At 38.6% G+C, this 26,901-nt stretch overlaps 1 protein-coding gene across 10 annotated transcripts in view; it reads right to left on the reverse strand.

Annotated features, from left to right (window-relative positions):
- Positions 1 to 205: 205 nt before the first annotated feature.
- The window catches only part of LOC131351347 (signal-induced proliferation-associated 1-like protein 2), a 110,154-nt gene continuing 83,458 nt past the window's right edge, over positions 206 to 26,901 (reverse strand). For 2 of the 10 annotated variants that reach the window (XM_058386753.1, XM_058386752.1), the window contains 7 exons: positions 25,630 to 26,018; positions 25,010 to 25,151; positions 19,500 to 19,719; positions 6,881 to 7,012; positions 4,651 to 4,768; positions 4,207 to 4,288; positions 206 to 1,779 (listed from right to left, as the gene is read on the reverse strand). In XM_058386753.1, coding sequence (XP_058242736.1) covers positions 1,624 to 1,779; positions 4,207 to 4,288; positions 4,651 to 4,768; positions 6,881 to 7,012; positions 19,500 to 19,719; positions 25,010 to 25,151; positions 25,630 to 26,018 — 1,239 coding nt within the window. In that variant the 3' untranslated portion in view covers positions 206 to 1,623. The other 8 variants (XR_009204377.1, XM_058386754.1, XR_009204378.1 and 5 more) reach the window with 8 other exon arrangements.

Below are 26,901 nucleotides of genomic sequence, written 5' to 3' on the forward strand. Positions count from 1 at the left end.
ATCATTAGGAATGTTTAGGCTAGGAAATTGTTCTGCAGAAAAGAAAGTGAGAAAAGTTTAACTTCATCAGCTGCCTGCTGCACAGGAGCTACTAGGGCTGCTTGGACTAACAATATTTGTATTTAATTGTGTAATGTTTAGTGTGTAAATCTATCTAATTCCTTTTTTTAAGAAACATGCAGAGAAATCAACATATAGACAGTAATAGACAGAAATGCATTTTAATTGGTATAAATGGTAAAAACATTTAAAAAAAAAAAAAAAAAAGTTGACAAGTTCATACACCATGGCTAATTGTGAAATCGTAAGTGCCATCTAAACAGATGCTCCCCCAATTACTTCTTATGTCAGTTGAAATGATGGAAAAATATGTCTAAAAATATCAAAGTATACAATGACAGTAAGCACCAAGCACCAATCCATTTGGAAATTCAATATCAAACCTGTGCTCTTCAATCTTCCGCCATTAATCTATCAACTTCTGGTTACCACTAAAATAACAATTTGCTTAAACTACCAAAATTGTAATTACATTCTACATTTTCTAAAAAAAGAAAAGAAAAATACTTACAAAAGCAATTTTGTTAAAAACAACAACAAAAACAATTAAACAAACAAAAAAACTTTCACATCTAGCAGCATCCAAATGTTGGAATAGAAAAAACAAAAAACAACACAGCCCTGATGAAACATCAACATTTCAGTCTAGCCTATTCAGAGCCTCTTTAACTCCTAGTTCAGAAGCAAAAATATATTTTTTTAAATAAAATAAACAAAATTAGGTTAAATAAACATAAATAACTGTTAAACACAAGCCACTTCAACTGAGGTACAAATAGATACACAATTTGGCATTGTGAGTGTGGTTCACTGTCTCGCATAGAGAAATGAAAACTCTATAAAACTGCTGAAACAAAAAACCACACAGAGACACAGACAGGCAGAAACACACACACACACACACACACACACACACACAGGAATTTAGTGAGACATTCATGTGCTCACTGAAGATAATGAGAGATAAATCATTCATATAAACACTTCTATCCTTTTTAGGCATAGGGCATAAATACTGGAACTGATCACATTTTCCACTAACAAGAACTGTGCACATAATGCATTTTCTCCTATTTCTACTACATCATTGCTTGGACATATCTGTAGTTCTAAACTACTGTGAAAACTTTGTTTTCTTAAAAATGCATATAAAATTATCCAAAATAATGACACTGCTAGTGCCATAACAGCAGCACTTTATCTTACAATGCTGGAGGTCAACAAAAACACCAAAGCAAATAAGGGGTCAGATATAATGGCAATATAAATAATCTGGCAAGCAAAAGTAGGTCCCGGTTGAATTACATTCATTTTCTTCTTCATTTAACTTACCAAGCATTCACCTTTACTAATTGAACAGTATTAGCAATGTCTCTTTCCAAAGTCTCGTTCAATTTTCTCTTAGGAAATCCAGCAGTTTGCTAGCATAGATTTAAACTGCCACAGCAGCTTACCTACCCTGCCAAAGGGTCCTCTTTAACGTTTGAACATAGATGTCACACTGGGGACAGAGACACACAATTAAAGGGTCACCACCAATTTACCTTTGCTAACACAATAGGCTCAGTTGTTCTCAGGGGTCTTGTCAATGGTACTGAAGAACCATTCTGTGAATTTCCTGAGTTGGGCAGCTGCTGTTTGACTTGCTTCCTGTAGACGGATATTATCTTGTCGAAGATGTTGTACCTCCACCTGCAAGATGGCTTTATCTTCTTTCTCCTAAGCAGAGTCAGCAAGATACTTTTATGAAAACCTAGTCTAGAGAAGGTTTTGAAATAGACTTTGTGATATTATCTAATAATTTCCATTGAATTGTAACAGTATGATGTATGGGGAAAAGTCATGTTTAATTATAAGAAATTCAGGTCTTAAATGAAAGTTTTCCAACACATTTGTAAAAGCACTAGCACCAGTCTCATGTTTTGCTAAGAAACCATATCAACCTAAAAATACCTAACAATGTAATAAAGTATGACAAGCTGTGTAGGTAGTTAAGTATTCCCATTTAGAACACAAAGCATATAGACAAGACCCTTTTCTAAGAAAGGGTCTGAGCACATTGTGTTTACAACCCCAAAATAGTCAGCAACATATGGTAGAAGGCTGTAGGGTTCTCTCTTTTCAGTGCAGATAAACTATACTCTGTCTTACTTTCATATGTCTAGTGTCTTCTCAATATGCTTCTTAAAAATCCCTATGTCTTTTGGGATAATATTCTGCAGACTGATAAATTGAAAGTGGAACCTTTTGGGAGACATGGGTCCTGTTGCATCTAGCATTCCACAATACGAACATCATACCCACAGGTACATGGTGATGGTAGTTTGAAGGTGTGCTGATGCTTTGCTGCTTCACGGCCTGTTTTTTTTTAAATACACAGTAACTGACAGATCTAACAATTCTGCATTCTAGCAGAAAATCCTGAAGGCAACTGCCCTGAAGCTCAAGTGCAATAGAGATTTTCAGCATGGCAATGCTCTAAAGCATAAGAGCAGGTCCACCTCTGAAAGGCTTTTCCTAAGCCTTTCAGAAAAGAAACCTTTCCTAGTCTAACTCCTGACCTGAGCAACACTGAGATGCTGTTGCAGGACCATAAACAGGCATTTCAAAGAACCTCCTATGTGGCTCAGTTAAAGCATTCTTGGTTGATTTGTCTCTGTGTTGGGAAGCTCAAAATCACCAAAATCAAAAATCTCAAAATCTCAAAAAACAGTGGGTTCGTCAAGCCATGTTATCTGGCAGATTCACAGAGTAGCAAATTTTTCAGGTATGGAAGAACAGTGATACCTCTGTCCAAGACACTTACCATGGAGCTACAGCACATGGAAGGTGACTGCTAAAACCTGGCAAATAACTGTCCATTTACACTGAGGTGCAAAATATTCTGTGACAACTGTCAAGCAAAAAGCCTATGTTAACCTGTGGTGTAACAGGTTGACTTACTGTATCCAGCCCTAAAAGCTCTGCCACCATTTTATGTATGATGTTCATGGTTGATCTGAAGCCTGCAGGTAGTATCTGTGAGCTGCTGCATGCTAAACCTAGTCCTTTTACTAGCTGCTGCCATAGCCAACAAGACATATAATTCAGCTGTTGGTTTGTTGTCTGGTTAAAAAACCTTCTGAATGACAGACATGCTGTCCTCCTGCATTTCAGCTGAGCAACACAGGGGGAGCTCAGTCTTTAGGAGGAATTCATAGTGGCATCTGAGCCAGTGGGCATAGCTTCAGCTTAAAAATCAGCAATTTTTTTCTGAGCCATGCCTGTAATCAATGTACACTATATTGCCAAAAGTATTCACTCACCCATCCAAATAATCAGAATCAGGTGTTCCAATCACTTCCATGGCCACAGGTGTATAAAATCAAGCACCTAGGCATGCAGACTGTTTTTACAAACATTTGTGAAAGAATGGGTCGCTCTCAGGAGCTCAGTGAATTCCAGCGTGGAACTGTGATAGGATGCCACCTGTGCAACAAATCCAGTCGTGAAATTTCCTCACTCCTAAATATTCCACAGTCAACTGTCAGCTGTATTATAAGAACGTGGAAGTGTTTGGGAACGACAGCAACTCAGCCACGAAGTGGTAGGCCACGTAAAGTTTGGTGGAGGGGGGATTATGGTGTGGGGTTGTTTTTCAGGAGCTGGGCTTGGCCCCTTAGTTCCAGTGAAAGGAACTCTGAATGCTTCAGCATACCAAGACATTTTGGACAATTCCATGCTCCCAACTTTGTGGGAACAGTTTGGAGCTGGCCCCTTTCTCTTCCAACATGACTGTGCACCAGTGCACAAAGCAAGGTCCATAAAGACATGGATGACAGAGTCTGGTGTGGATGAACTTGACTGGCCTGCACAGAGTCCTGACCTCAACCTGATAGAACACCTTTGGGATGAATTAGAGCGGAGACTGAGGCAGGTGAGCGAATACTTTTGGCAATATAGTGTATTTGCATCCTCAGAATTTCAAGATGTATCTTGAACTTTTGTATGAGTAAGCATTTCCTGTTTTGGCCCGGATTGGATATGAGTGGCCTCTGAATTAGGGTCTATGCTAGTCATTATCAAAATGTTTGCAAGGAACAGCTTTATGTTGGGTACCTCCAAGGTATACCAAACATGAGGCTACCAAACAGTGACTTGACTCACCTTTCTTAAGTCATGCTGGAGCTGCTTCAGGAGGACTTCTAATTGGTTGACTTTACCAGTCAGTGTGGCAGATGAGCCGTTTCTAAAGAAAAGCACAAATGTCAGTTCAGTCATAACCTCACTCTGGTTGTACAAAGAAATTATGCTTGCAGAAGCATGCCTGACAAAACACAATATTCTAATGAATAAAAGCTAATGGCTTTAAAGTAACATTTTAATTACTTCTTCTACATAAAATTAATTTGCCATTCTATTATATTTAGCAACTTTTGTAAATAGTAAGGTTTTTCAACACATGTATGTTTGTATACAACTGCCATTTGTGAAAGACTGGATTATTAGTTATTAATTATTAGTAGTATTAATTATTAATAACTACATTTAATTCATGTCATTCAACACAATAGCTAGAAAACTGTTTATGACTTGCAGTGAAAAACTCACCCAGGTGGTAGTGTAGCTCCATCCACTGCAGCAGCCTGTCTGAGGGGCTCTTGAGTGAGCTGACCAGGAGTAGCTCCCTGCATGTCAGTCATGTTGTAGACAGAAGCCATATTCTGATCTATTAGCAAAATACACAAATAGTGTCTTTTATGTGTTTTCTAACTGAAAACAGCAGACTTATATTTGTCACTGACTAGACCATTCAACTGTGATATCTACCATCAGTATTGGCTCACTTGTCAGAGAAACATGATTTCTTATCCCTATTTGAATACGTTTCCTCTCAAACAAATGTTATAATGCGCCCTTGAGTTATACTGTCATAGCTAGTCTTGCCAGAGTCCCTGCTTGCACTATGCCCACAATGTACATTGTTCTTCAGTGATCACATACATGACTCATACTCTGTCTCTCTCTCTTTCCTACCATCAAACTACACATGCTAATCATACCAATGATCCTGACCCCTTCTGCTCTTCGGACCTGCCTGATACATCCTCATGCCCTACTTCTGGTTGGGGCCTTAACACTTAGAGGCCACATTTTGAGGATGGCCTCACATGGACTACTTGGAGATACTGTACATTTGACTGCAGTGAATAGTACCACTTGGAGACCATGGGGATGCCTTTGCACTGCTGTGCAGTTTTACGCTTGTGGTCAGTTTTATGCTTGGTTCTCCATATTTGAACATATGTGATGACTTAGGCAGGAAAGGGTAAAACTATAATAAATTCAGAAATAATGCTGATGCTTGTACTCATATGTTGCTCAAAAACTGGTTACACAATTACACTTGTCTATATTGTGTAGTTTTAGAAAGGAAATTTTCACACTATCCAATGTAAATCAAAATGAGGATGGGTCAGCCTTTTCAGTCTGGTTCATCTCAAGGCATTTTTCTTTTGGTTTCTCTAGTTTTTATGTCTAGCTTTAGCTTTTTTCTTTTTTAAAAGAAGTTAAAAAGTAAGAAAAGTAGAAGCAAACAAATATTGCAATCTAGAAAGGCAAAAAAACAAATAATAGTCTTATCAACCAATCAACCAATTTTCATTTCTAATGAAATTAGAATGTACTAACGAAATAGAAATATCAGGAATAAAGTTCTAATGGAGGGCTGTGAACCAGAAAGATGGTTATGTCCATGTAGTATAGAAGTCCAGAGGCTGTGACTATGGATATGAATTCTGACTGATCTTGTGGTGGTATTTTGAGGTAGTGTATTGTGGGAAATACATGTAAGAGTCATGAAGTATTCTAGGAGTTGGGGTTTGTGTTGAGATCTAAAGAATACATGACAGTTAACAATTAAATATAGCTAAATTTACCAAACAAATTTTGTGTATGATTACTAGAAATAGTACTCTAGCCAAAATTTTGAGACATTACTCATGATTGACACTGACCAAACAAATACTTTTTTTTATTAGGTTTTTATTTTATTTTTTTAAGGCTTTCATGTTAATAGAAACCAATGAACTAACAGAATAATTGTTCCAATAAATAGGTTATTAAAAGTATTTGACATAGCAACATTACATTCTAGTAAGGGCTCAGTGTAAAGTTGTTTAGATAATATTTATAATTAAACACTTTTTTTCACTTTTTACAACTTTACATAAAAGTTTCTTAAGCAACATAATATTATATTCAGATCAATTGTTGAATATTGGAGTCAAAAAGTTACATACACTTAACCTTTGACCTCACCTACTGTATGTTAAAGGTTGAGTGTAATTCCTATAGTGCTTTAGATATTGGACTACTGATTGAAAGGTAGTGAGTTCAAATCCCACCACTGACAAGCAGCCATTGTTGGGCCGTTGATGTGACAGCATTTGCTGGCATACAAACTAAAGGTTCGCAGCATTTCATTTATTTTTTTCCCTATCAGCTGAATATTTTCAACAAAAATAGCCCATAATTACATTCAGTTTCGGATCACATTTGATATTGCAGAATATTTCATATATACTGAATAGTTGGCTGAATATTTTTATACATATAACTGAGTGGTTACAGTGATATCTGAAAACAGTAATTACCTTCACTTTATAGCGTGCTTGGAAGCACTTACTTCAATACACAGCATGCTTGCAAGCACAAGTGCTTGCAGAGCTGCAAAGTGAAACTTTGAGTACTATGCTGTAATTTTTACTATTTTTATTATTGAAGAATGTTGCATTTGTCTTTTAGATTTTTCTACACACATTTATACTTCAGTGCCTACCTTCAAAGGCCCGTGCAACATCAACAAGGTGGGACCAGTCCAGACCTGTTGCTGTGTCTGGAAGGGGGAGAAGTCCAGGATCAGTAAACTTTGACCTGTCTGCCAAGGAGCCATCAGAAAACCAGATCTCATCTGAAAACACACAAACACACGCACACATTCACACACACATTCACACACACACACACACACACACACAGTTCAATGACTTTCACTTACTACACACTCACAAGGATGTATCTCTGCCACTCTACCTCACAGCATAGACTTCTCATCAGTTATAAGGTGGACTGCTGAAATCAACCCTATGTCAAAAATCAAAAGCAGCAATGGCAGAAATGTCTTATCTGCTACACAAAAATGTTAAAATGTGAAATATGCTGACAAATAAATGAAAGTTCAGCAGCTGGAGCAATCCTTTGTGCAGTACCACAATAATAACTAAAAGACTAATCTTTGTGAACAAGTTTGATGTTACCTTGATTAAGCCTGCTAAACATGCTAAAAGTCTTAAATAAAAATATTACAATATTTTGTTGTCACTGATTTCAAAATGTTAAAACATGTAATAGATTAGTATGTAAAGTTTAGAAGGCTAATAGTTTAGTCAGTTCAAAGGTTAGAATGAAAAACTTTTAAAGGTTATACTGTTAATATGCTACAATGCTGCTAAGCTATTGGTTGCTAGGTTGTTGCTAGTTGGTTATGAACAGATAAGAAAAAAATTAAAGGCTATACTAAAACATAAAGAGTGCTAGTTTATTCAAGTTAATTCCATGGCTGTTGTTAGGTGGTTGCTATGTTAACTTGTTCCTTTGCTATCCCAGCTGGTTGCTACAGTGATGCTAAATGGAGGTTATGAGATCCCAGATGGTTGCTAGGATTCAAAGAGGTTTCAGCATAAGTCTAGTTGGTTGCAAGTTTGTATCTATTCTGTTGCTCAGCTGGTTGCTATGACATTTCTAGGATGTGTCCATTTAAATTCTAAAAGCTTATAATACACTATACTGCCAAAAGTATTCGCTCACCTGCCTTGACTCGCATATGAACTTAAGTGACATCCCATTCCTAATCCATAGGGTTCAATATGACGTTGGTCCACCCTTTGCAGCTATAACAGCTTCAACTCTTCTGGGAAGGCTGTCCACAAGGTTTAGGAGTGTGTTTATGGGAATTTTTGACCATTCTTCCAGAAGCGCATTTGTGAGGTCACACACTGATGTTGGACAAGAAGGTCTGGTTCTCAGTCTCCGCTCTAATTTATCCCAAAGGTGTTCTATCGGGTTGAGGTCAGGACTCTGTGCAGGCCAGTCAAGTTCATCCACACCAGACTCTGTCATCCATGTCTTTATGGACCTTGCTTTGGTCACTGGTGCACAGTCATGTTGGAAGAGAAAGGGGCCAGCTCCAAACTGTTCCCACAAAGTTGGGAGCATGGAATTGTCCAAAATGTCTTGGTATGCTGAAGCATTCAGAGTTCCTTTCACTGGAACTAAGGGGCCAAGCCCAGCTCCTGAAAAACAACCCCACACCATAATCCCCCCTCCACCAAACTTTACACTTGGCACAATGCAGTCAGACAAGTACCGTTCTCCTGGCAACCGCCAAACCCAGACTCGTCCATCAGATTGCCAGATGGAGAAACGCGATTCGTCACTCCAGAGAACGCGTCTCCACTGCTCTAGAGTCCAGTGGCGGCGTGCTTTACACCACTGCATCCGACGCTTTGCATTGCACTTGGTGATGTATGGCTTGGATGCAGCTGCTCGGCCATGGAAAGCCATTCCATGAAGCTCTCTGCGCACTGTTCTTGAGCTAATCTGAAGGCCACATGAAGTTTGGAGGTCTGTAGCGATTGACTCTGCAGAAAGTTGGCGACCTCTTCGCACTATGCGCCTCAGCATCCGCTGACCCCGCTCCGTCAGTTTACGTGGCCTACCACTTCGTGGCTGAGTTGCTGTCGTTCCCAAACACTTCCACGTTCTTATAATACAGCTGAAAGTTGACTGTGGAATATTTAGGAGCGAGGAAATTTCACGACTGGATTTGTTGCACAGGTGGCATCCTATCACAGTTCCATGCTGGAATTCACTGAGCTCCTGAGAGCGACCCATTCTTTCACAAATGTTTGTAAAAACAGTCTGCATGCCTAGGTGCTTGATTTTATACACCTGTGGCCATGGAAGTGATTGGAACACCTGATTCTGATTATTTGGATGGGTGAGCGAATACTTTTGGCAATACAGTGTATGTAAAGGTAAGAATGTTGAAACATGTTTAAAGATTATTGTGTTAATATGCTAAAAAATACTGATATATGTGACTAAGGTGTTCCTATTTGGTTGTTATGCATGTAAAGTTTAAAAGATAAAAGCCTACAGTGGGGGAAATCAGTAACGATACCATAACAATTATAGACCCTTAAATTCATTGAGAGTGGGCAAACCTACAAAATCAGCAAGGGATAAAATATTTATTTTCCCCACTGTATATTAAAGTGTGAACATATAAAGACATATAAAGACAAAGTTATTCAAGTTCTTTCTTATCAATAATAATTGCACAATTGTTTTCATTTGTTGTATTTTTCACTTTCCCCTTCTGTCACACTGATGACTTCTGATACAGTAATATGCTCTGGCCCCATCCCAGTGAGGCATGACAGTGTAGCTCTAAGCAGGTTATGGTTGATAAACTGCTGGATGTTCAGATGCTCCAAAAATATTGTGGGCTTTATATGAATTTGGAATAGTTCTGAGTGCAAGGCTGCCCTGGTAAAGCAAGGTGGTATCCATCCCACCCAGGAAGGTGCTTTTCACATTTCTGGCAGCACAGCACATAGTTTCAGAACTGGCCTAATTAATGACAACACAGAACCAAGGCCAAGGAGCAGACAAGCATTCATACAGAATGCACAGCTGGCACCTTTAAGCTAAAGCTAGGTAAATATTAGAACTCTTACTAAATTGCTCATTGTTAATAAAATGATTACTGATCAAATTATGATCTACTATGACTACTAAGTTTAACAGAAACATGGATTAAACCAAATGAGTATGTAGCATTACATGAAGCTAGTTCTCACGGATATAGTTATAAAGACCATCTAACTGGCACAGGAGGAGCCTAGACATAACAGTGCTAGCCACAAAAAGAAATCTACCCAGTCAATTTCTCTAATTAGTATTAACAGACCTACCTGGCCATATTCAGAATTACATTATGAATTTGTGGAAATCTGGTTGTTTCCTCAGACCAAGCATTAGTTATCATTAACTTTCATATTCATTTTGATATTCAGTAGGGTTTATTCAAAAAGTAATAGGACCCACTTCTAATGGTGGTCACACTCGTGTTAAACATCAAAGATACATTACCATTTAATTATCTAAAAGATTTAAAGATTATTATTCAATAGTATTCCATCTTTAATTCTATTAAAATAACAATTAAAAAATAGCACCCTGGTATAACAGTCACACATGCACCTAAAAAAAGACCCCTCATAAATTAGAAAATAAATGGCATGAAACTAAATTTGAACCAATTAAAAAAAATGGATTGAGAACCTCCTGAACTACAGAAAATCTCTTAGTGCTGCTAGATCAATATATTTCTCCACTCTAACAGAAAAGAACAAAAATAATCCTTGATTCTTATTGAATATACAGTATTGACTGTATATTCACCAGCACTTTCCCCTCTGACCCACCAGAGGGAGTCCTCACCAGAATATTGAAAGGTTCCAGTTCACACAGTTTTCTTCCGGGTTCTCATTCATTTAAACAATGCTCATGCCGGATATGTTTGCGAAGTATTGTTAGTTCCTGATCATACCCAGCTGTTTCCTTCCATTGTTATTGTTCTTTGTGTATTCTGATCTCTTGCTCTGTTTTGTGTCTTTGCTCCACAGATTGTTTATTCGAGATTATTAGAGACTCTGCCTTTTATTTTTTGCCTTTTGTTTATTTTTTCTGACCTTGCCTCTCGATTTGGATTGTTTGCCTGTGAGTTTCTTAATAATCTCTGCATATGTATCCATATGTATTCCTCGTTACACAAGGATTATTTTTGTTCTTTGTGCACAATTAACTATTAATTAGACCACCACAGTAGCATGTACACCAGGGTGATGACATCATGAATATTTTCAGTAGCAAAATTAAAAAATATCAGGTAAAAAAAAAAAAGACAACCTAATTTGCTAACAAACGCTGTAGATAAAATTAGAATGTTTCACTCCCTTTTGAGAGACCAAACTAAATTCACTGCTTTCCTCAGCAACTTGTATACTACATTTCTTTTCTATGTGTTTTTCCAAGCAGATTATACTTTATTAGATTATATATATATTAGATGTAAATGCTGACTTCTTGATGCATTCTAAAGTATGCAGTAAGTTTATTAACTTTCTTCTACTTACTTCAAACAAAATAAAAGTACTTGTGTTACATAGCATCTCTGGATGACCTTTCTGTTTCATCATGTGCAGTAGTAATGGACCATAGCATAAATACTGACTCCAGTCTTTTGTTTGAAGCTCAGGTAGATAATATTACAATCTCTAGATTGGATTATTTTAATGCCTTACAGTCTGTAAGTTCCAGTAGGTGCTGTTGATGTGCATGATCACAGGGACCACAGTTCACCGCTAGGGTGTGGGCTGAGTTCATGGAATTTGAGGGTGAATGTCAGCCTTACCTCCAGGTACCACCCCAAGTCCAACGTCCAAGTCGAGTGGGACAACCAGGAGATAAGCCATATCCTCCACTCATTCTGTAGTAGCAACCCAGGGGACTGGTCCCAGTTCCTGCCCTAGGCAGAGTATGCATAGAACTCCCTGCATCACTCAGCCACACAGCTCGCCCCTTTTCAATGTGTTTTGCATTTTCAACCACCTCTGTTCCCATGGCACACCAACCCTGCTGACTAACCTAATCTGCGCAGAGAGTGCCCTGGCCCCCCTGCTCTAGAGGGAGGTCCAGAAAAGTGAGTTGTCCTAGAGTGAATTCTTCAGGTCAAAACAAACACAGGACTCCAATTCTCATCACACATCACAAAATAACTGAATGACAATGCACATAAAACAAGCATATCTTTTATAAGTTAAACCTATTTTCCCCTATGATTTGTCTCCTTACCCCCCGAAATTTTTGGACTATTTAGTTCCACTTAGATTTTTGAAAAGTTGATTAATAGGTAAAACCTTCTAAGAACAAGGCATTGATTTGACCAAATTCAGACCTCAAACCCACTGAGATGATGTGGTGGGATCTTAAAAAAAGCTGTGCATAAATGAAAACCCTCAAGCATCAAGGAACTGAAGCACCTCCAAAAGAGAGAAGGCTGAAGAGATCTCCAAAATGATGAGAGAGACTGCTAAACATATATAGAAAACATTACAAGTTTAAACCAGCCACTTGGGTTGCACATACTAGTGTGCCCTTAGTGCCAGTCCCAAGCCTGGATAGATAGGGGTGCATCAGGAAGGGCATCTGGTGTAAAACCTGTGCCAAATCAAATATGAGGATCATAAACCAGATTTCCATACTGGATCGGTCAAGGCTCAATTTACCAACAACTGCCACTAGTACTGTTGGCCAGCAGGGTACTGGGGGAAACTCTGCTACTGTTGGGAGAAGGAGAAGAAGGCGAGGGGGGAAGGCATCTCCAGATGAAGCAGGAGTGGAGGATCAGTAGGAGTTTGGAAATGAGAGTTGGAACTCTGAATGTTGACACTATGACTAGTAAAGGGAGAGAGCTGGCAGATATGATGGAGCAGAGAAATGTAGACATTCTTTGTGTACAAGAGGCCAGGCAGAAGTGGAGTAAGGCCAAGACTATTGGAGGTGGTTTGCAAACTGTTTTACCATGGTTTAGATGGAAACAGAAATGGTGTAGGGGTAATCCTGAAGGAAAAATGTATATTAAGAGTGTAGTAGAAGTAAAGAGAGTGTCTGACAGAGTGATGATTGTGAAGCTGGAAACTGAAAGGTGGTAAATGTCATCATCAGTGCATATGTCCCACAAGTGGGGTGTGTGAAGGAGGAAAAAGAATATTTTTGGAGTGTGTTAGATGAAGTGGACTCAAGGAAGAAAAAGTGGTGTTTGGAACAGACATAAATGGACATGTTGGTTAAAGGAACAGAGGTAATGAGGAGATAATGGGTAGGTATGGGGTCAAGGAAAGGAATATGGAAGGACAGATGGTGGTAGATTTTGCAAAAAGAATGGAAATGATGGTGGTCAGTACATATTTTAAGAAGAAAGAGGAGCACAGGGTGACAACATAAGAATGGAGGAAGGTGTACACAGGGGGAATATGTCCTATAAAACAAACATAGGATAACTAGAGTATAACTAGACAGCACAGGATGGTAGTCTGTAGGATGACTTTGGAAGCGAAGATGAAGAGGAGAGCAAGGACTGAATCTCGGTTCAGATGGTGGAAGCTGAAGGAAGAAGACTGTTGTGTGAAATTCAGAGAAGAGATGGGACAGCTGCTGGGAGGTGATAAAGGGGTAATGGACAATTGGGCAACTACTGCAGAAGCAGTGAGGGAGAGAGCTAGAAAGATGGAAAGAAGACAAAGAGACTTGGTGGTGGAATGAGGAAGTACAGGAAAAGGGTTAGGAGAAAGAGGCTGGCGATAAAGAACTGGGACAGGCGGAGAGATGAAGAAAGTAGACAAGACTACAAGCAGATGTGGCGCAAGGCGAAGAAAAATGTTGCAAAGGCTAAGAAAAAGATGTATGGAGAGATTTATTAGAAGTTGTATTAGAAGTTGGATACTAAGGAAGGAGAAGAGGATCGATCTTGTATCGATTGGCTAGGGCCCAAGCTAGGAAGGGTGTTAAAAGATGCAAACAGAAATGTTCTGACAAGCAAGTATAGAGGTATAAAGTTGCCAAGGAAGAGCACTACAGATGCTATGTTTGCTATGAGAATGTTGACGGAGAAGTATAGAGAATGTCAGAAGGAGTTACATTGGGGTGGTGCAGGATATGTATGAAGACAAGTGCGACAGTGGTAAGGTGTGCGGTAGGAATGACAGACTGGTTCAAGGTGGAAGTGGGATTGCATCAAGGATCAGCTCTTAGCCCTTTCTTGTTTGCAATGCTGATGGACAGGTTGACGGATGAGAGCAGACAGGTGCTCCCATGGACTATGATTTTTGCAGATGACATTGTGATCTGTAGTTGGAGTAGAGAAGAGTTTGAGATGAGCTTGGAGAGGTGGAGGTCTGCTCTAGAGAGGAAGGGAATGAAAGTCAGGTGGATGAGTTTAATTACTTGGGGTTAACTGTCCAGGGTAATGGAGAGTGTGGTAGAGAAGTGAAGAAAAGAGTACATGCAGGGTGACATGGGTGGAGAAGAGTGGCAAGAGTGATCTGTAATAAACAGATGTCTGCAAGAGTGAAGGGCAAAATTTACAAGACTGTGGTGAGACAAGCTATGTTGTATGGTTTGGAGACGATGGTGCTGACAAAAAGACAGGAGGCAGAGCTGGAGGTGGCCGAGTTGAAGAAGCTGTTATAGAGGATGGAGAGGATTAGAAACGAGTATATTAGAGGGACAGCGCAGGTGGAATGGTTTGGAGACAAAGTAAGATTTGAGATAGTTTGGGCAGAAGAGGGATATGGATTATATTGGAAGAAAAATGCTGAGGATGGAACTGTCGGGAAAGAGGTCCCTTTAAATGGGCTACAATGAACTGACCAATCAGAGTGTGCCATTCACTAGCACTGAACTCAGCAACACTGTAAAAGGAGCTGGACTAAATTCGAGAGCCACTTCTTTCTTTGCTTGACTTTAATTGGGGCGAACGCATAATATGGTAATATTAGAGATGGCATTAGTAAGGCTATTATGGTGAACTCTACCACTACTTTGTAGTTAAATTGTATTGTTGAGATAAGGAATATAAGTCCATTAAGTGCATGGTCATAACTGGTACATGTTCACTTGGTCAATTACACAGTTAGCATGTGAAGACCTTATGTTTAAAGACAGTATTTATCCGGCCACTAATGATGCAGTGCTTATATAGATACATTTAAGTTTGCTCTGAAAATGCACATATGGCAAAAGTCTTTATCTAAGTGTCCACATTTTAGCCCTACTATTTATTTATTACTTTAACAGCATAGCTAAATGTCTGATTAAAAAATCTGACCTTTACTAAGGTCTATCCCTGTTCGATATCTACCTCAAAATGACATTTTGACACCCATCGCATTCATTTGAATCATGTGCTCCTTCAGTGCAGTCATAACAAAACTGAGCTCATCTTACATATTTCAGTATGGGCAGAGTTGGATTCAAGTACTTGTTTCTCAGTCTATAAGTCCTGTTAATGAATATTGATCTGTGGAGCTCCTGATGAACAATTCTGATGGAAACATGATATGAGGTGCACATTTAGTGAGTTGCAGTGAGTTGGGCAGCTTTGGTTTAATACTTTTTGAATACTACCATCCAGGTTACTACCTGGACATCCCTTTCAGACAGCTTCTTCCTATGGACCCACCTTCCAGGACTTGTATCTGTAGAAGCACAAGAATAGATACAGAACACGATTCCAGGGACAAAGCTATAAACAGAAATTCTAATTGTTTCGCCACAGGAGACATACAATCATGGACCCTCACTCTGGAGCCTGTTAATTTCTGCCTACATTCACTGTTCAGCAAACAACTGAGAGAGTGTTATAGCAACTCTGACCAGGGGATGACCTTCTTAGTCCAAGGAAATCCTTGGCAATTCTCTTGATTTATGCCACTGACCAAGGACAGATAACAGGCTGAAGAGAAGGCTTCTCAAACGAAAATATAACATAAAACGACTAACCCAAGGAGAAATTTGATCTTTCCCCTGGGAAAACAAAGTTCCCCCTGCTTTCACCAGCAACTTTATATTCCACAGAACCCATCTGTTACGAAATACAGCACAACCTTACAACCTTATAGATCTTTAAAGGACATTGGAAAAGATATGCATAGTGTCATGCCAATAACTGTCAGTTCATTATTATGCTTTTCACATTTAACACATAAGCACTGAGACAGATTAATATTAAGTATGATATCATTATATACATGTGACAAAATCCATGCCCAAGTTCTAACTTTAATTTGTAGGAAAGTTGTAACATACATAATTCAGAGACTGGCATGTTACTTAATGTCATAAATGGAGACGTGGCTTAATGCCCCACAATAAACATGTGTCTGACTTAAAGAAACAGGGTTGGCCTAGCCTGAAAGAGCTAAAACCTTATGACACCAATGACTGAGTTGAGTCAAACTGAGCTAACAGAGTCAACCTAGCCAACCAGAGTCACCAGGTCATCTGCATCAAGACTGGATCACTCAAAAGGCCCTGATCTCAGCCTTGCACCCCCTAGAACCATGCTTCAATAGTCACCAATAGGTATGCCTGCATTTCATTCATCCTCCTCCATCACTCCAAACTCAATCAGACCTCCAGCAAATCAATGCAGCCTGGGAACTACTGTTCAGAAATTCCACCCAAAAGAGAATGCAAATGCAATTATAGTACATCCATATTCTCACTGAACTGGTATATTTAAATGCAAAACCCTTCTAAAAGAAGAAAAAGATTACAACCTACAACTTTAAAGGATTTTAACCATCAGGGTTAAGACTTGGGTTTAGGGTTAGGATCAGGGTTAGGCTCAGAATTAGGCTAGGTAAAAGGTAATATGGTAAAAGTAAGCATTAGGGTATTAGGGTTAGTTATTCAGTTATGATGATTAGATTAAGGGGCTAGGGAATGCATTATGCCAGTGAGTTTGACAGCACTGATTCAGATGACAGCTGTGCTGAGGTTGACACTACAACATCCAGTCACAGAGATACCACTGACAATTACTATTCAATCATTCAATCAACCAGCAATGATGACTATGCTGTCTACCTTTCAACAATGACATTGTTAACCCTGTAAAGCCCACTGTTGCAGAATTACAACATCACTTTTAACAATTCTTAAAAAAAGGCCTGCAAATGTTTTTTTTTTCTCAATACCACATTTACATAGTTAATGGGTCCTATTGTTTGTCCTCACAATGCTTTTGGATAGAAGAAGTGTTTATAGGTCCAGTCATCTGGCCATGAACTTACTCTACCTGCAAACTTCGCGTTGAGCTCATCTCCTTTTTTTGCATGACTGGATTTGTCAAGTAAGTAAAACTCCTTAAATATTTTTTTGTGTTTATTACAATGTCTAGAACACACACATATTTAGTTACTTTGGAAAATATTCATCAAATTTGATTTAGAGCTTGTTATGTCTATGTTGCAATTCTACAACGTTGGGCCAGAGTGGTGGTCAAAATAGCCTGTGCTCCTTACACCTTACATACAGTAAGGACACTGCACTTCTCACATGGTCACAACTTGAAAAAATTGTAGTACAAATTTAAAGTGTTAGATGATTCACTGTAAGTTCTAAATGTGCTTTTCTGTTAAATTTTTACTTAGTTTAGTTTAGACCATAATTAAACACAGGAATAAATTGTATGTCGTATTAACTCCATCATCTATAGCAGTATCTGAAATTCCCTGTATCTTTGTAGTTTTTTGTTTGTTTTTTAACTTCTAAATGATCCTGAGATTTTTTTATGAGTGTTGATCAAGTAGCAGTTTGTAGCATCAGGCTCTGAATGTTCTGGATTTTTTGGGGGGGATGCCTGTTGCATTGTTCAGGGACAGGTGTGAATGGTCTTGAATGTGAACCTGTAAGTGCTCTGGGGGGGGGTGCATGTGCATAGAGAGCATAATAGGTCAGCCAGACAGTACTGTTTGAATGTAGTGGAGTTTTGATTAGCATTTGCATTGAAATGATAATACTTTAATGGATAATACTTAGATCTCTACCCTCGACACATGGTCTACCACCCTGTCTATTCTTTCAGTTTATCTACTACACTATAAGACCCATATGTATTATTCACATATTTAATTTTTTTTTTTTTTACTTTTTCCATTTCAGAATGCCACCAGTGCAGAAAGGTCATCTATTCAGTGTGCAGGATGTGATTGCTGTAGTCCAAAATGAAAAAGTTTTGTAAATACAATTTTTTCCAATATTTTTTATTAATAAATGTTTATTCATAAAACTATGATAGTTGTGTATTTATTACTCATGATATATACTGTTATGGGGCTAAGTAAGCAATCAACCCTGCAAATGAATGCTTAAATGTTCTGTATATCTGTTCAGACAAAGTGAGTACAAATACAGAAATTTTGCTCACAACTAGGCCCAACATTGCAATATTACAACATTTCACTAAAAACTTACTAAAATGTAAAAAATCTTTAATTTCTACATCAGAGGCCTCCTAAAACAATATCTGGGAGGTCAAAAAAAATTTTGCTCATTTTTTTTTATATTTGGGTCTTACAGGGTTAAACAAGTGAGGTAATTGCAGATATAACTGGTGAATTACTTAGAATTTTGCCTACTAACAGGAACACCGGTCAGGCATAGATGATCCCAACATGCCAATGTAGAGGGTATAGTAATATTTGTGTACAATGTTTATTTATACTTCTGAACTCTCCATTGATCAGCTTTGTTACTGTTCACTAAGAAAATAAATCAGGCCTAAAAATACCCGTATGACATGGTTACCATCATCACTCAGTAGGTCTAATGCCTCTTGAACCCTGTTCAACTGACCTTAAAAACATTTACTGAAACAAAATAAAAGAAAAGAAAAAAGAGGCATGTCTTCATTAAATCCCAAGATCTTGATTTCTGTAAAAATATTGTCAATTGCTATGTTACCAGCTCCAGTACTCATAAGGACCCCTCTCTGCCACAGTTGGAGAGGGATTTGTCTTCCCTGTGTAGATGATCCGTAGTTGTTCCACTGATTTTAGAACTCTGGACTCTTGGCAGGTGGAGACCAATATGCCTTCATTTTCTATGAAGCTAAACAGGTTACTGAAGTGGAATGATACTCTGCTCACAACCATTTTATCCTCTGATTTTGGACACTGTGTCCAGCAATGACACTGTAGTTATTTAACCCCGACTAAAGCCATCCACACAACCATGAAAGACCATCCTCCACCTCAGCATATGGTTCCCATCTATATGCCTATGGGGCATATAGAATAAATTACAAAAGGATATGCTGAAATAGTTAATTAACCTACTGTAGATGGAGTCGAAAGGATCAATTCCAAACAATATTTTTATCTATCTATCTATCTATCTATCTATCTATCTATCTATCTATCTATCTATCTATCTATCTATCTATCTATCTATCTATCTATCTATCCTCAAAAAATATCTGTCAAGGAATTGTGCACAGTGAGACACAGTGAGAAATGGAATTCAGTTTGTGGTAATGAAGAATTTAATGGAATTTGCAGTGAACAGTTAGGGTCTCCAGAGTATGAATGCTAATTATTTTAGTGATGGTATGGTAGTGTATGTGTGAGAAAGTATGTATTATGCCCTATACAGCCTCTCATTTATATTATATATATATATATATATATATATATATATATACATACTGTACTGTATATATATGCACACAGCACACACAAAAATAAATAGAATTAAAAGGTACTCACTCCGGAGGTTGGAAACAGGCTGGCTGTGGCCAATGCGAGGAGGGAGAGTGCTGCAGTAAGGTGGAGTGCTGCTGAACAATATATCATTCGGTAGAACCTGGTCAAGCACTGAGCTACGGGAGCTGGCATAGGATGAGCCTTTGCGATTACTGCACATACTCTCTTCTGACAGAGTGCGGTACAGCACACGGCAAGGAAGTGGCATTTCAGGGACCAAAGCCTGATTAAAGACAAACAGATATAACTTACATAAGAAATTGCATTAACTACACAGACAGAGAGCATGGTAAGGCCATATTAATTCTACCTTTTGCTGATGCCTATGGAGTAGCTGGCCAGTCAGACATAACCCATAACACATGCAGTTGAGTCATGAACCAGTGAGTGATGGTGAGGGTGGAACGTAGAAGAGTGATGTCTAGGCAGTGCTGCATAGAGGGCTATCAATGCTAATGATCATAACATAATGAGAATTTGCATTAACTGTGAAGACAAAACAAATGGGGGTAGATATGTTTTTTGACACAACACGAACATGTGTCAATGTTATGGTATGTATTAGGCATGACTGACAGACTGCAGATCTGAAAAAAGAATAGGCTGTGGGACAAAAAACAAATAATGGTAAACATAATAATAATAATAATAATAATAATAATAATAAATAATAATAATCTTGTTAGCTTCTGAAGGGTGATTTTAAGATTAATGGAAGGTTGGATGATGGGTGGAATGGGTTAGGGTTAACTAATATTTTAAAGAAAAATTAGGAAGGGCAAAAATGTTTCTCGTGTGAGTGTATATTTTTTCTTAGATTACTATTATATAAAATATGTGAAAGTCATGAGTAAGCCAAATGAACACATGCTGAAATTATGTAAGCTCACAGGATATTCTTTACTGGTCAGAGTAAAATGGGTCAGAGAAAACACATGGAATGAATCTGGCTACTTACAGTGTGCATAAATATATTCCCTTTCAATTAAATTAAGTAAATTTCATATAAATTTAAGTATTATCATACAGGTTAAAGTAAGTAGAATTTATATTTTACTGGTTTCATATTCTGCTGTGTGACATCATTACACATACCAAAGCCATCTGTGATATAACTATATATAACTTCCACAAGAAGCAACTAGACTAAACTGTGAGCTCATTTCTTCTCGCCAACAAATGCTTTAAGCTTCTTGTCATCTCCCCTCTTCTTCCATAAAAGACAATACACTGGTATGAGTGGATCAGTTTGTGTGAACAATATAACATTAGGTGATGTTCCTGACTGTTTAGCTCTTTTTACTTGTATAGTCGTGCCATTTTCTGAATCAAATTCTTTTGCATAAAATGTTGTAGCTTTTATTTATGAACTGTTTCGGAAATCACCAATACTGATACACCTGTGACCATTTACATTTGCACAGACTTTTGATCCAGCAGTGGTGTCATACAGTAGCCATCTCTGTTTTGTGAGATCATCAGGAACATCAAAATATTTGTAGGCACAATGTTCCTACCACTCTCATGGTCCTATACTCCATCATAGGGTGTAGGTTTGCATTTTATGTTAGCATTGCTGGGTCTTCTCTGTTTTAGGATTTTGGACAATATAGATTTTGGATGCTACCTGAAAAAATTCTGCCCTTGCGCTTTTTCATTTGACTTGATTTTTTATTATTTATTTATTTTTTTGGACTTAGGCTTCAACTGTTAATCTGTTGTGTTAATTTTGGATCTCTGCTTAATCTTTTAGTGGTACTTTTTGAAGTAAGGATATTAAAAAGAGTTAAAGGTATTTTTGAGGTAAATTTTGTTTCCACCAATATCTCTGTCCTTTAAAAATCACCACAACCTTATTCTATTCTGCAACTTATCCTTACAAGCATGCACATACACACCCAAAGCCCTGCATGTCTCAATAGAAAAATGCTGTTGACAGAAAGTCTGGTAGCAACACTGGCTTTGAATAAACAGCCACCATTCATGTATTTCAGTACAGTGACACTGTCTCCCCAGAATACTGATTAATCCAGGTTCTTTTGCTGTTCCTCTTTCAACCTTCTGTCATTGCATGATGCAAGTGTAGCAGCTACAACTACCTGTCTGGGAACTCTTTTTTAAGGTGTAAATCCTGCCTTTGCTATTACCAGTGTGACACAGTTTCTGAGAAATTACAGAGTTGAATAGATTTGATTTGGCAAAACATCTTTGGGTTCATGCATTTGTTGATATATAGGTGATCCAAAAGCCACCTTTGTGAAGATTCCATAATATTTCTGGAACAGTCTTGATATATTTCATATTTCATTCAAGAAAGCAGTTGCAAGATGTGCTAGCCATTCAGGAAACATGGCGCAAGAAGGCCTAGTGTATCATATACTGATCCTACAGTTGAAAAAATGCGTCTTCTAGTAAAACATTTGTCTTTATAAAAACTTTTTAAAAAAACTTTATAAAAAAAGTTAGTGGATCCGGTGGATGCAGCAATGCAGCAATTCACGTTCTGGAACTGACATCATTACTTCTTTGTACAGTATCAAATTCATGCATTTTATTAAGATATTGCATTACATTGCAGCAAACCTTTGATAAAAGAGCATGTACATATAAGGCTTGTCTGTGTTCTTTATTACAAATGGTCTTAATATTTGACCAATTTAGTGCCTTGTCTATGTAGGCATTTGACACTCACATAATCCCCAAAAGTTTCTTTAAGCAGCCTTTTTGCCTCCAGTCTTTGTGTGCATTTGGCTCATGGCAGCCATTGACTCTCCTTGTAATATTCATTCATGGCATCAGTTTGTATTACAGGCTGTACTGTATGCAACTGGGAAGACAGCTCATACTGGTCATACCCTTTAATTTTGGTTGTTGAAGGAATTCAATTCAATTTTATTTGTATAGCCCTTTCAACAATGGTCACTGTCTCAAAGCAGCTTTACAGAAATATAAAAATATCATGTGTTTTTCTTTCCTTGATTTTAAGTTCCTTTGTTTTAAGATGGACCATATTCATTTCCATGGATTTTTTTCTGCTATAATGCTGCACATGCCTCAGAACAGCTCTTTTTCTGTGCTAAAGACTCATTTATTGGATGATTGGACTCTTGAACTGTTAGGCAGAACAACCAAAACACTGCACTCAGAATGAACTTCACATCCAAATAACATTGCTGATGCATCAGTATAGCCAATTTGTGAATCTTCTTGCAACCATTTTTCAACATCCATCATGAATTGTTCAAAATGGCTCATTTTGGGGCTCATTTTAATTCACACATTCCTCATCATTGCCCTGATTTGCAAAGTCTGTCATGACATTGTTAAAAACATTCATCAATATTTTCACAACCTCCATGTTCCCTGTATCAGAGAGCAGTCAGTTAATATCATTTATTTTCTTTTTATATGTTCCAAGTTTTCCTTTGTTTTTTCAGAGTTTACTCTAAGCCCCATCTGCAGTACTGGACGGCATGCTTACAATCAGCATTATTTTTAGTTAATGTGTTTTCAGTTAGTGTTTGAAGCTCTGTGTGAAAACACGTCAATCTATTGGCTTAAGGAGGTCATGTGACAAAGTGAAGCATACCAGCAAAACCATCAAAGGGCATCTACATCACATCACTCGAGGTTTTACTTGTCTGAAGACGTTGATGCTTGGTGTGTGGCATGCGGCACAGCGTCTGATTTCCTTTTCATGGAATTGGGTTACATACGTAACCTGGTGTAGTTCCCTTTCGATGGAACTCGACACTATGTCATAGCTTGACGCCATGGGAGCATCAATACTAATGCAGGCACATGCTGGGAGAGCAGAGCAGCACAGGGAACCACGTGAGCAGAACATCAGCTAACCCTGTAGGATGTGGAACCATGAGGTGGCATACAAATCCAAGCTATAAAACCTGAATAACGTGTGTGGAGACGTCCAGCCTGCCGCAGCGCAGATATCACAGAAGGAACACCTCTAGCCAGGTCACTGGATGAGGCAATACTTATAGTAGAGTGAGCCCTAAGACCAGACACTGCCTAAGATAAGGCACTGCCCCGAAAGACCAGTGGGTGCCTCCCCACGAATGCCATAGGGCTGCCATATACCCTTTTAAAATGGAGGGTGTTATACCCTTAGCAAGGGGAGTCTGCAGGAATTCCAGCACTGTACCAATGAAGCAATGGACTGGGTGGCCCGGTTAGCGATGCTAGCCTTCCTCTCCAGTGTCAGAGAGCTAGACTGAGACCAAAGGCAACTGGAGGAAGGCCATGGCTCCTGGGTGTAGTGGGGAATTAATTCCTTAAATGCCGCCACCTTCTGATACCTGTCGATAATCTGACCTGACCCCCATGTTGCAGATGCCTGGCTGGAAAAAACAGCAAAACTGACAGTGGAGATTTCAGAGGGGAGTGATGTGATGTAGATTCCCTTTTATGGTCTTGCTACTGTGCTTTGCTTCGTCCTTAAGCCAATAGGTTTGGCGTGTTTCCACACAGACCTTCAAACACCACTCAGCAGAGAGGTGTTACCATAGTGTTGAGCCATGACACAGTGTCAAGTTCCCTTTAAAAGGGAACCAGTTTCAGTCTCAAGTGCCACTTTCATGTGACTCTGTCTTGCTCCCGGCTCAGCATTCACATTACTGCTCTTCCAAGTCCAGAGCGTAGTCACCATGCAGTACACTTTTCAACTTCAAAGGTCAAGTGGTTCCAACATGCTATGAGGTTTCATTGTACTACCAATTAAACATTTGTTTGTTTTTACATTTAAAGGATTCTGTGTTTGTCAATTTGATCCTTTTAAAAGTAAAGAGCAAACCAATACAAGAAATAAAAACAGCTTAGACAAAGGTAGAGGAAGCAGTTGATGGATATGAGCACTACAGAAATATTCTGCTGCAAAGACAAACATGATCTTTCCAGAGCCCATATCTGCCAACTGACCTTAGCTGCACCTGAGTGCAAATCGGATGACAGGATTCCTGAACAATGCCTCCACTCAGCTGAAAAGGTTTGATGGAATTGAATCATTAAGCATTGCAGTCCAATTATCACCATCACCAGTACACATTACTGATTCAGCCTACAATGACTGCCACATGTTTGTGGAAAATTAATTGCATTCAGGCATCTTGGAGGAAGGATTTGTAGTCGATTTATGGCAGAAAACAAATTCTGGACTGGTCTGAGTACAGTGACTAGGAATGTGGATCAGAGTTAATAAGAATTGTGGATCAAGTGTTAGTATATACTGGGGCCAGATATTTCTTTATAATTTTTGAGTCAGATAATATAAAGTAGATGTCAAGTTGGAATACATGTGCTTGACAATCCCACTAGCATTATGAATTTCTGAGTGAATGCAAATATTGGATGAGATTTAAAACATTACTTCATTAATAAGTTTTCTTTGCAGTATTGTTTTGTGAAAAAGGACTGGCCTAAATGTTAATGAAACAGAAATTAATGGTGAGATGCATGCTTCAGCTGATGATGGGTATAAAAAAATTAAATTAGTTTACCTTTTTGCAGACCTCCTCTCCAGGCAGGCTTTCTGTAAGCATAACCTTCGGATATTCATTTGTCATGTCTGACTGCTCCCTTACTCTCCTCTCTCTATCTCCTTCTTGGACATGACACGCTGCCTCCACCAGGTACAGCTGTCTGTAGAGTACACAGAGCCAAATGGAGCCTAAAGTACAGCTGCAACTTCAGGTAAAAAGTCATACTTTGATGTGATGCAGGTCAAAGAAAAAATCATAGGTCTATCTAAAGAATACTGCTAACTAAATGGGCTATTTGACCTCTCAAGATCAAAATAGTACAGGCATTTATTTTTTAGTGTTTTTTACGATACAAAATGACTTTGATCCTGGTCAGCTGTTTTAAGTATAGCTGAATAAGAAGCTTCAAGGGTCTGAATCGTTGATGGGAACAGGTAGACTCATTCAGGTAAATTGTTAATTTATTAAAATTAAGAAAATTATCATATGAAAACGCAAGCACAATCTTATCCATGCTTTTTTACTATTACTTTTTATATTTATTAAACAATAAAGCTATTCAGTTCAAAGTGATCATAGTAATATACAAATAAAAAGAATAGCTATATTAAATAAAATTTAATTAATGCCTCTATCACCTATTGTGTGATGAGAAATCTTTCAGGTCTAACATGCTTCTGTCCATGCCTGTGTGTCTGGTCATGATATAACTCTGAGGCAGGTACAGCTGTACAGGTTTTTCATCTCTGTTCTCTGGATGCTCCTGGGTCCAAGTGTGGCTCCAGTCCACTGCTGCCTGGTTTTCTAGCACCACATGTGCCATAACAGAAAGGGGATTCCCCGCGGGAACTGGTGCACAGCAAGGTGTTGTATCTATTCCACTGTCTGTAGAAGCTCCTTTGCTGTAGGTGATGCCCAACAATTCTTGGTCCATCAGGTCACCTGAACCAAAGTGCTTCTCATCACTATTGCTGCTAGAGGCAGTACTTGACAGTGTGCTGGAGTGGCTGGAGGTCTTATCTCCAACCTGGTAAACACACAAACAAATATATTTATTGCTGATAATAAATTTCCAGTTGTTTGCATATCCATCTCCATATATTAAAAGAACGTGTATGAATGTTGGTGTAACGTCTGGGACCCCCGCCCTATGCGGGGCTCGACCCCAGACGCCCGTGGTGTGTGTGCGCACGCCAGCACACGGTGTAATGAGACCCATGCGCAGGATTCAGCGAAGCACTGCTTTTATTACATTTAAGACGCGACATAGGGAAACAAACGTAACACTAGACATGGCGTGGTTAACTAAACTAAACAAAACAAAACCTAGACCTTAGCTTGGACATGGAACCTAGCAAACAAAACCCCAACAGAAACCACGGTACAGACAACAATCATGGACAAGGACACAAACACAAGGATCCCTATTTATAGGGGTAGACATTAGGGCTAATGGGATACAGGTGACACAATCAGGATAGGAACAATAGGAAGGGCGTAACAAAAGACACACAAAGAAGCAGGCTTCCAAGGTTCACCTGCCAGCGCCCTCTCTGGGCCTGGCAGGGAACTGTCCAGCTGTTCCTGACAGTTGGCTGTTCTCATGTGTTGAGGCTCAGGGACCAGGGAAAGTTTAAATTACTTATAAATTACTCTGGATATCCTTATCTGGCCAAATGAATGAACTGAATATTATAAACCATAATAATTGGGAAACTTTAAAATGTTATGGTCTCTATGATTGTAGCATGGTTGTTGGATGGTTTGGGTGAATTTTTCAGAAATTGCTGATGTCCTGGGAATTTCAAGAGTTTACACAGAAATGTGTGAAAAACAAAAACAATGAGTGAGCTACAGTTCCTGATGAAAGTTCAAAAAGTTCAAAGAAAAATGGCCAGATTGGTTTGAGA

The sequence above is a fragment of the Hemibagrus wyckioides genome, linkage group LG03, assembly GCF_019097595.1.
Source record: "Hemibagrus wyckioides isolate EC202008001 linkage group LG03, SWU_Hwy_1.0, whole genome shotgun sequence".
NCBI lineage: Eukaryota > Metazoa > Chordata > Actinopteri > Siluriformes > Bagridae > Hemibagrus > Hemibagrus wyckioides.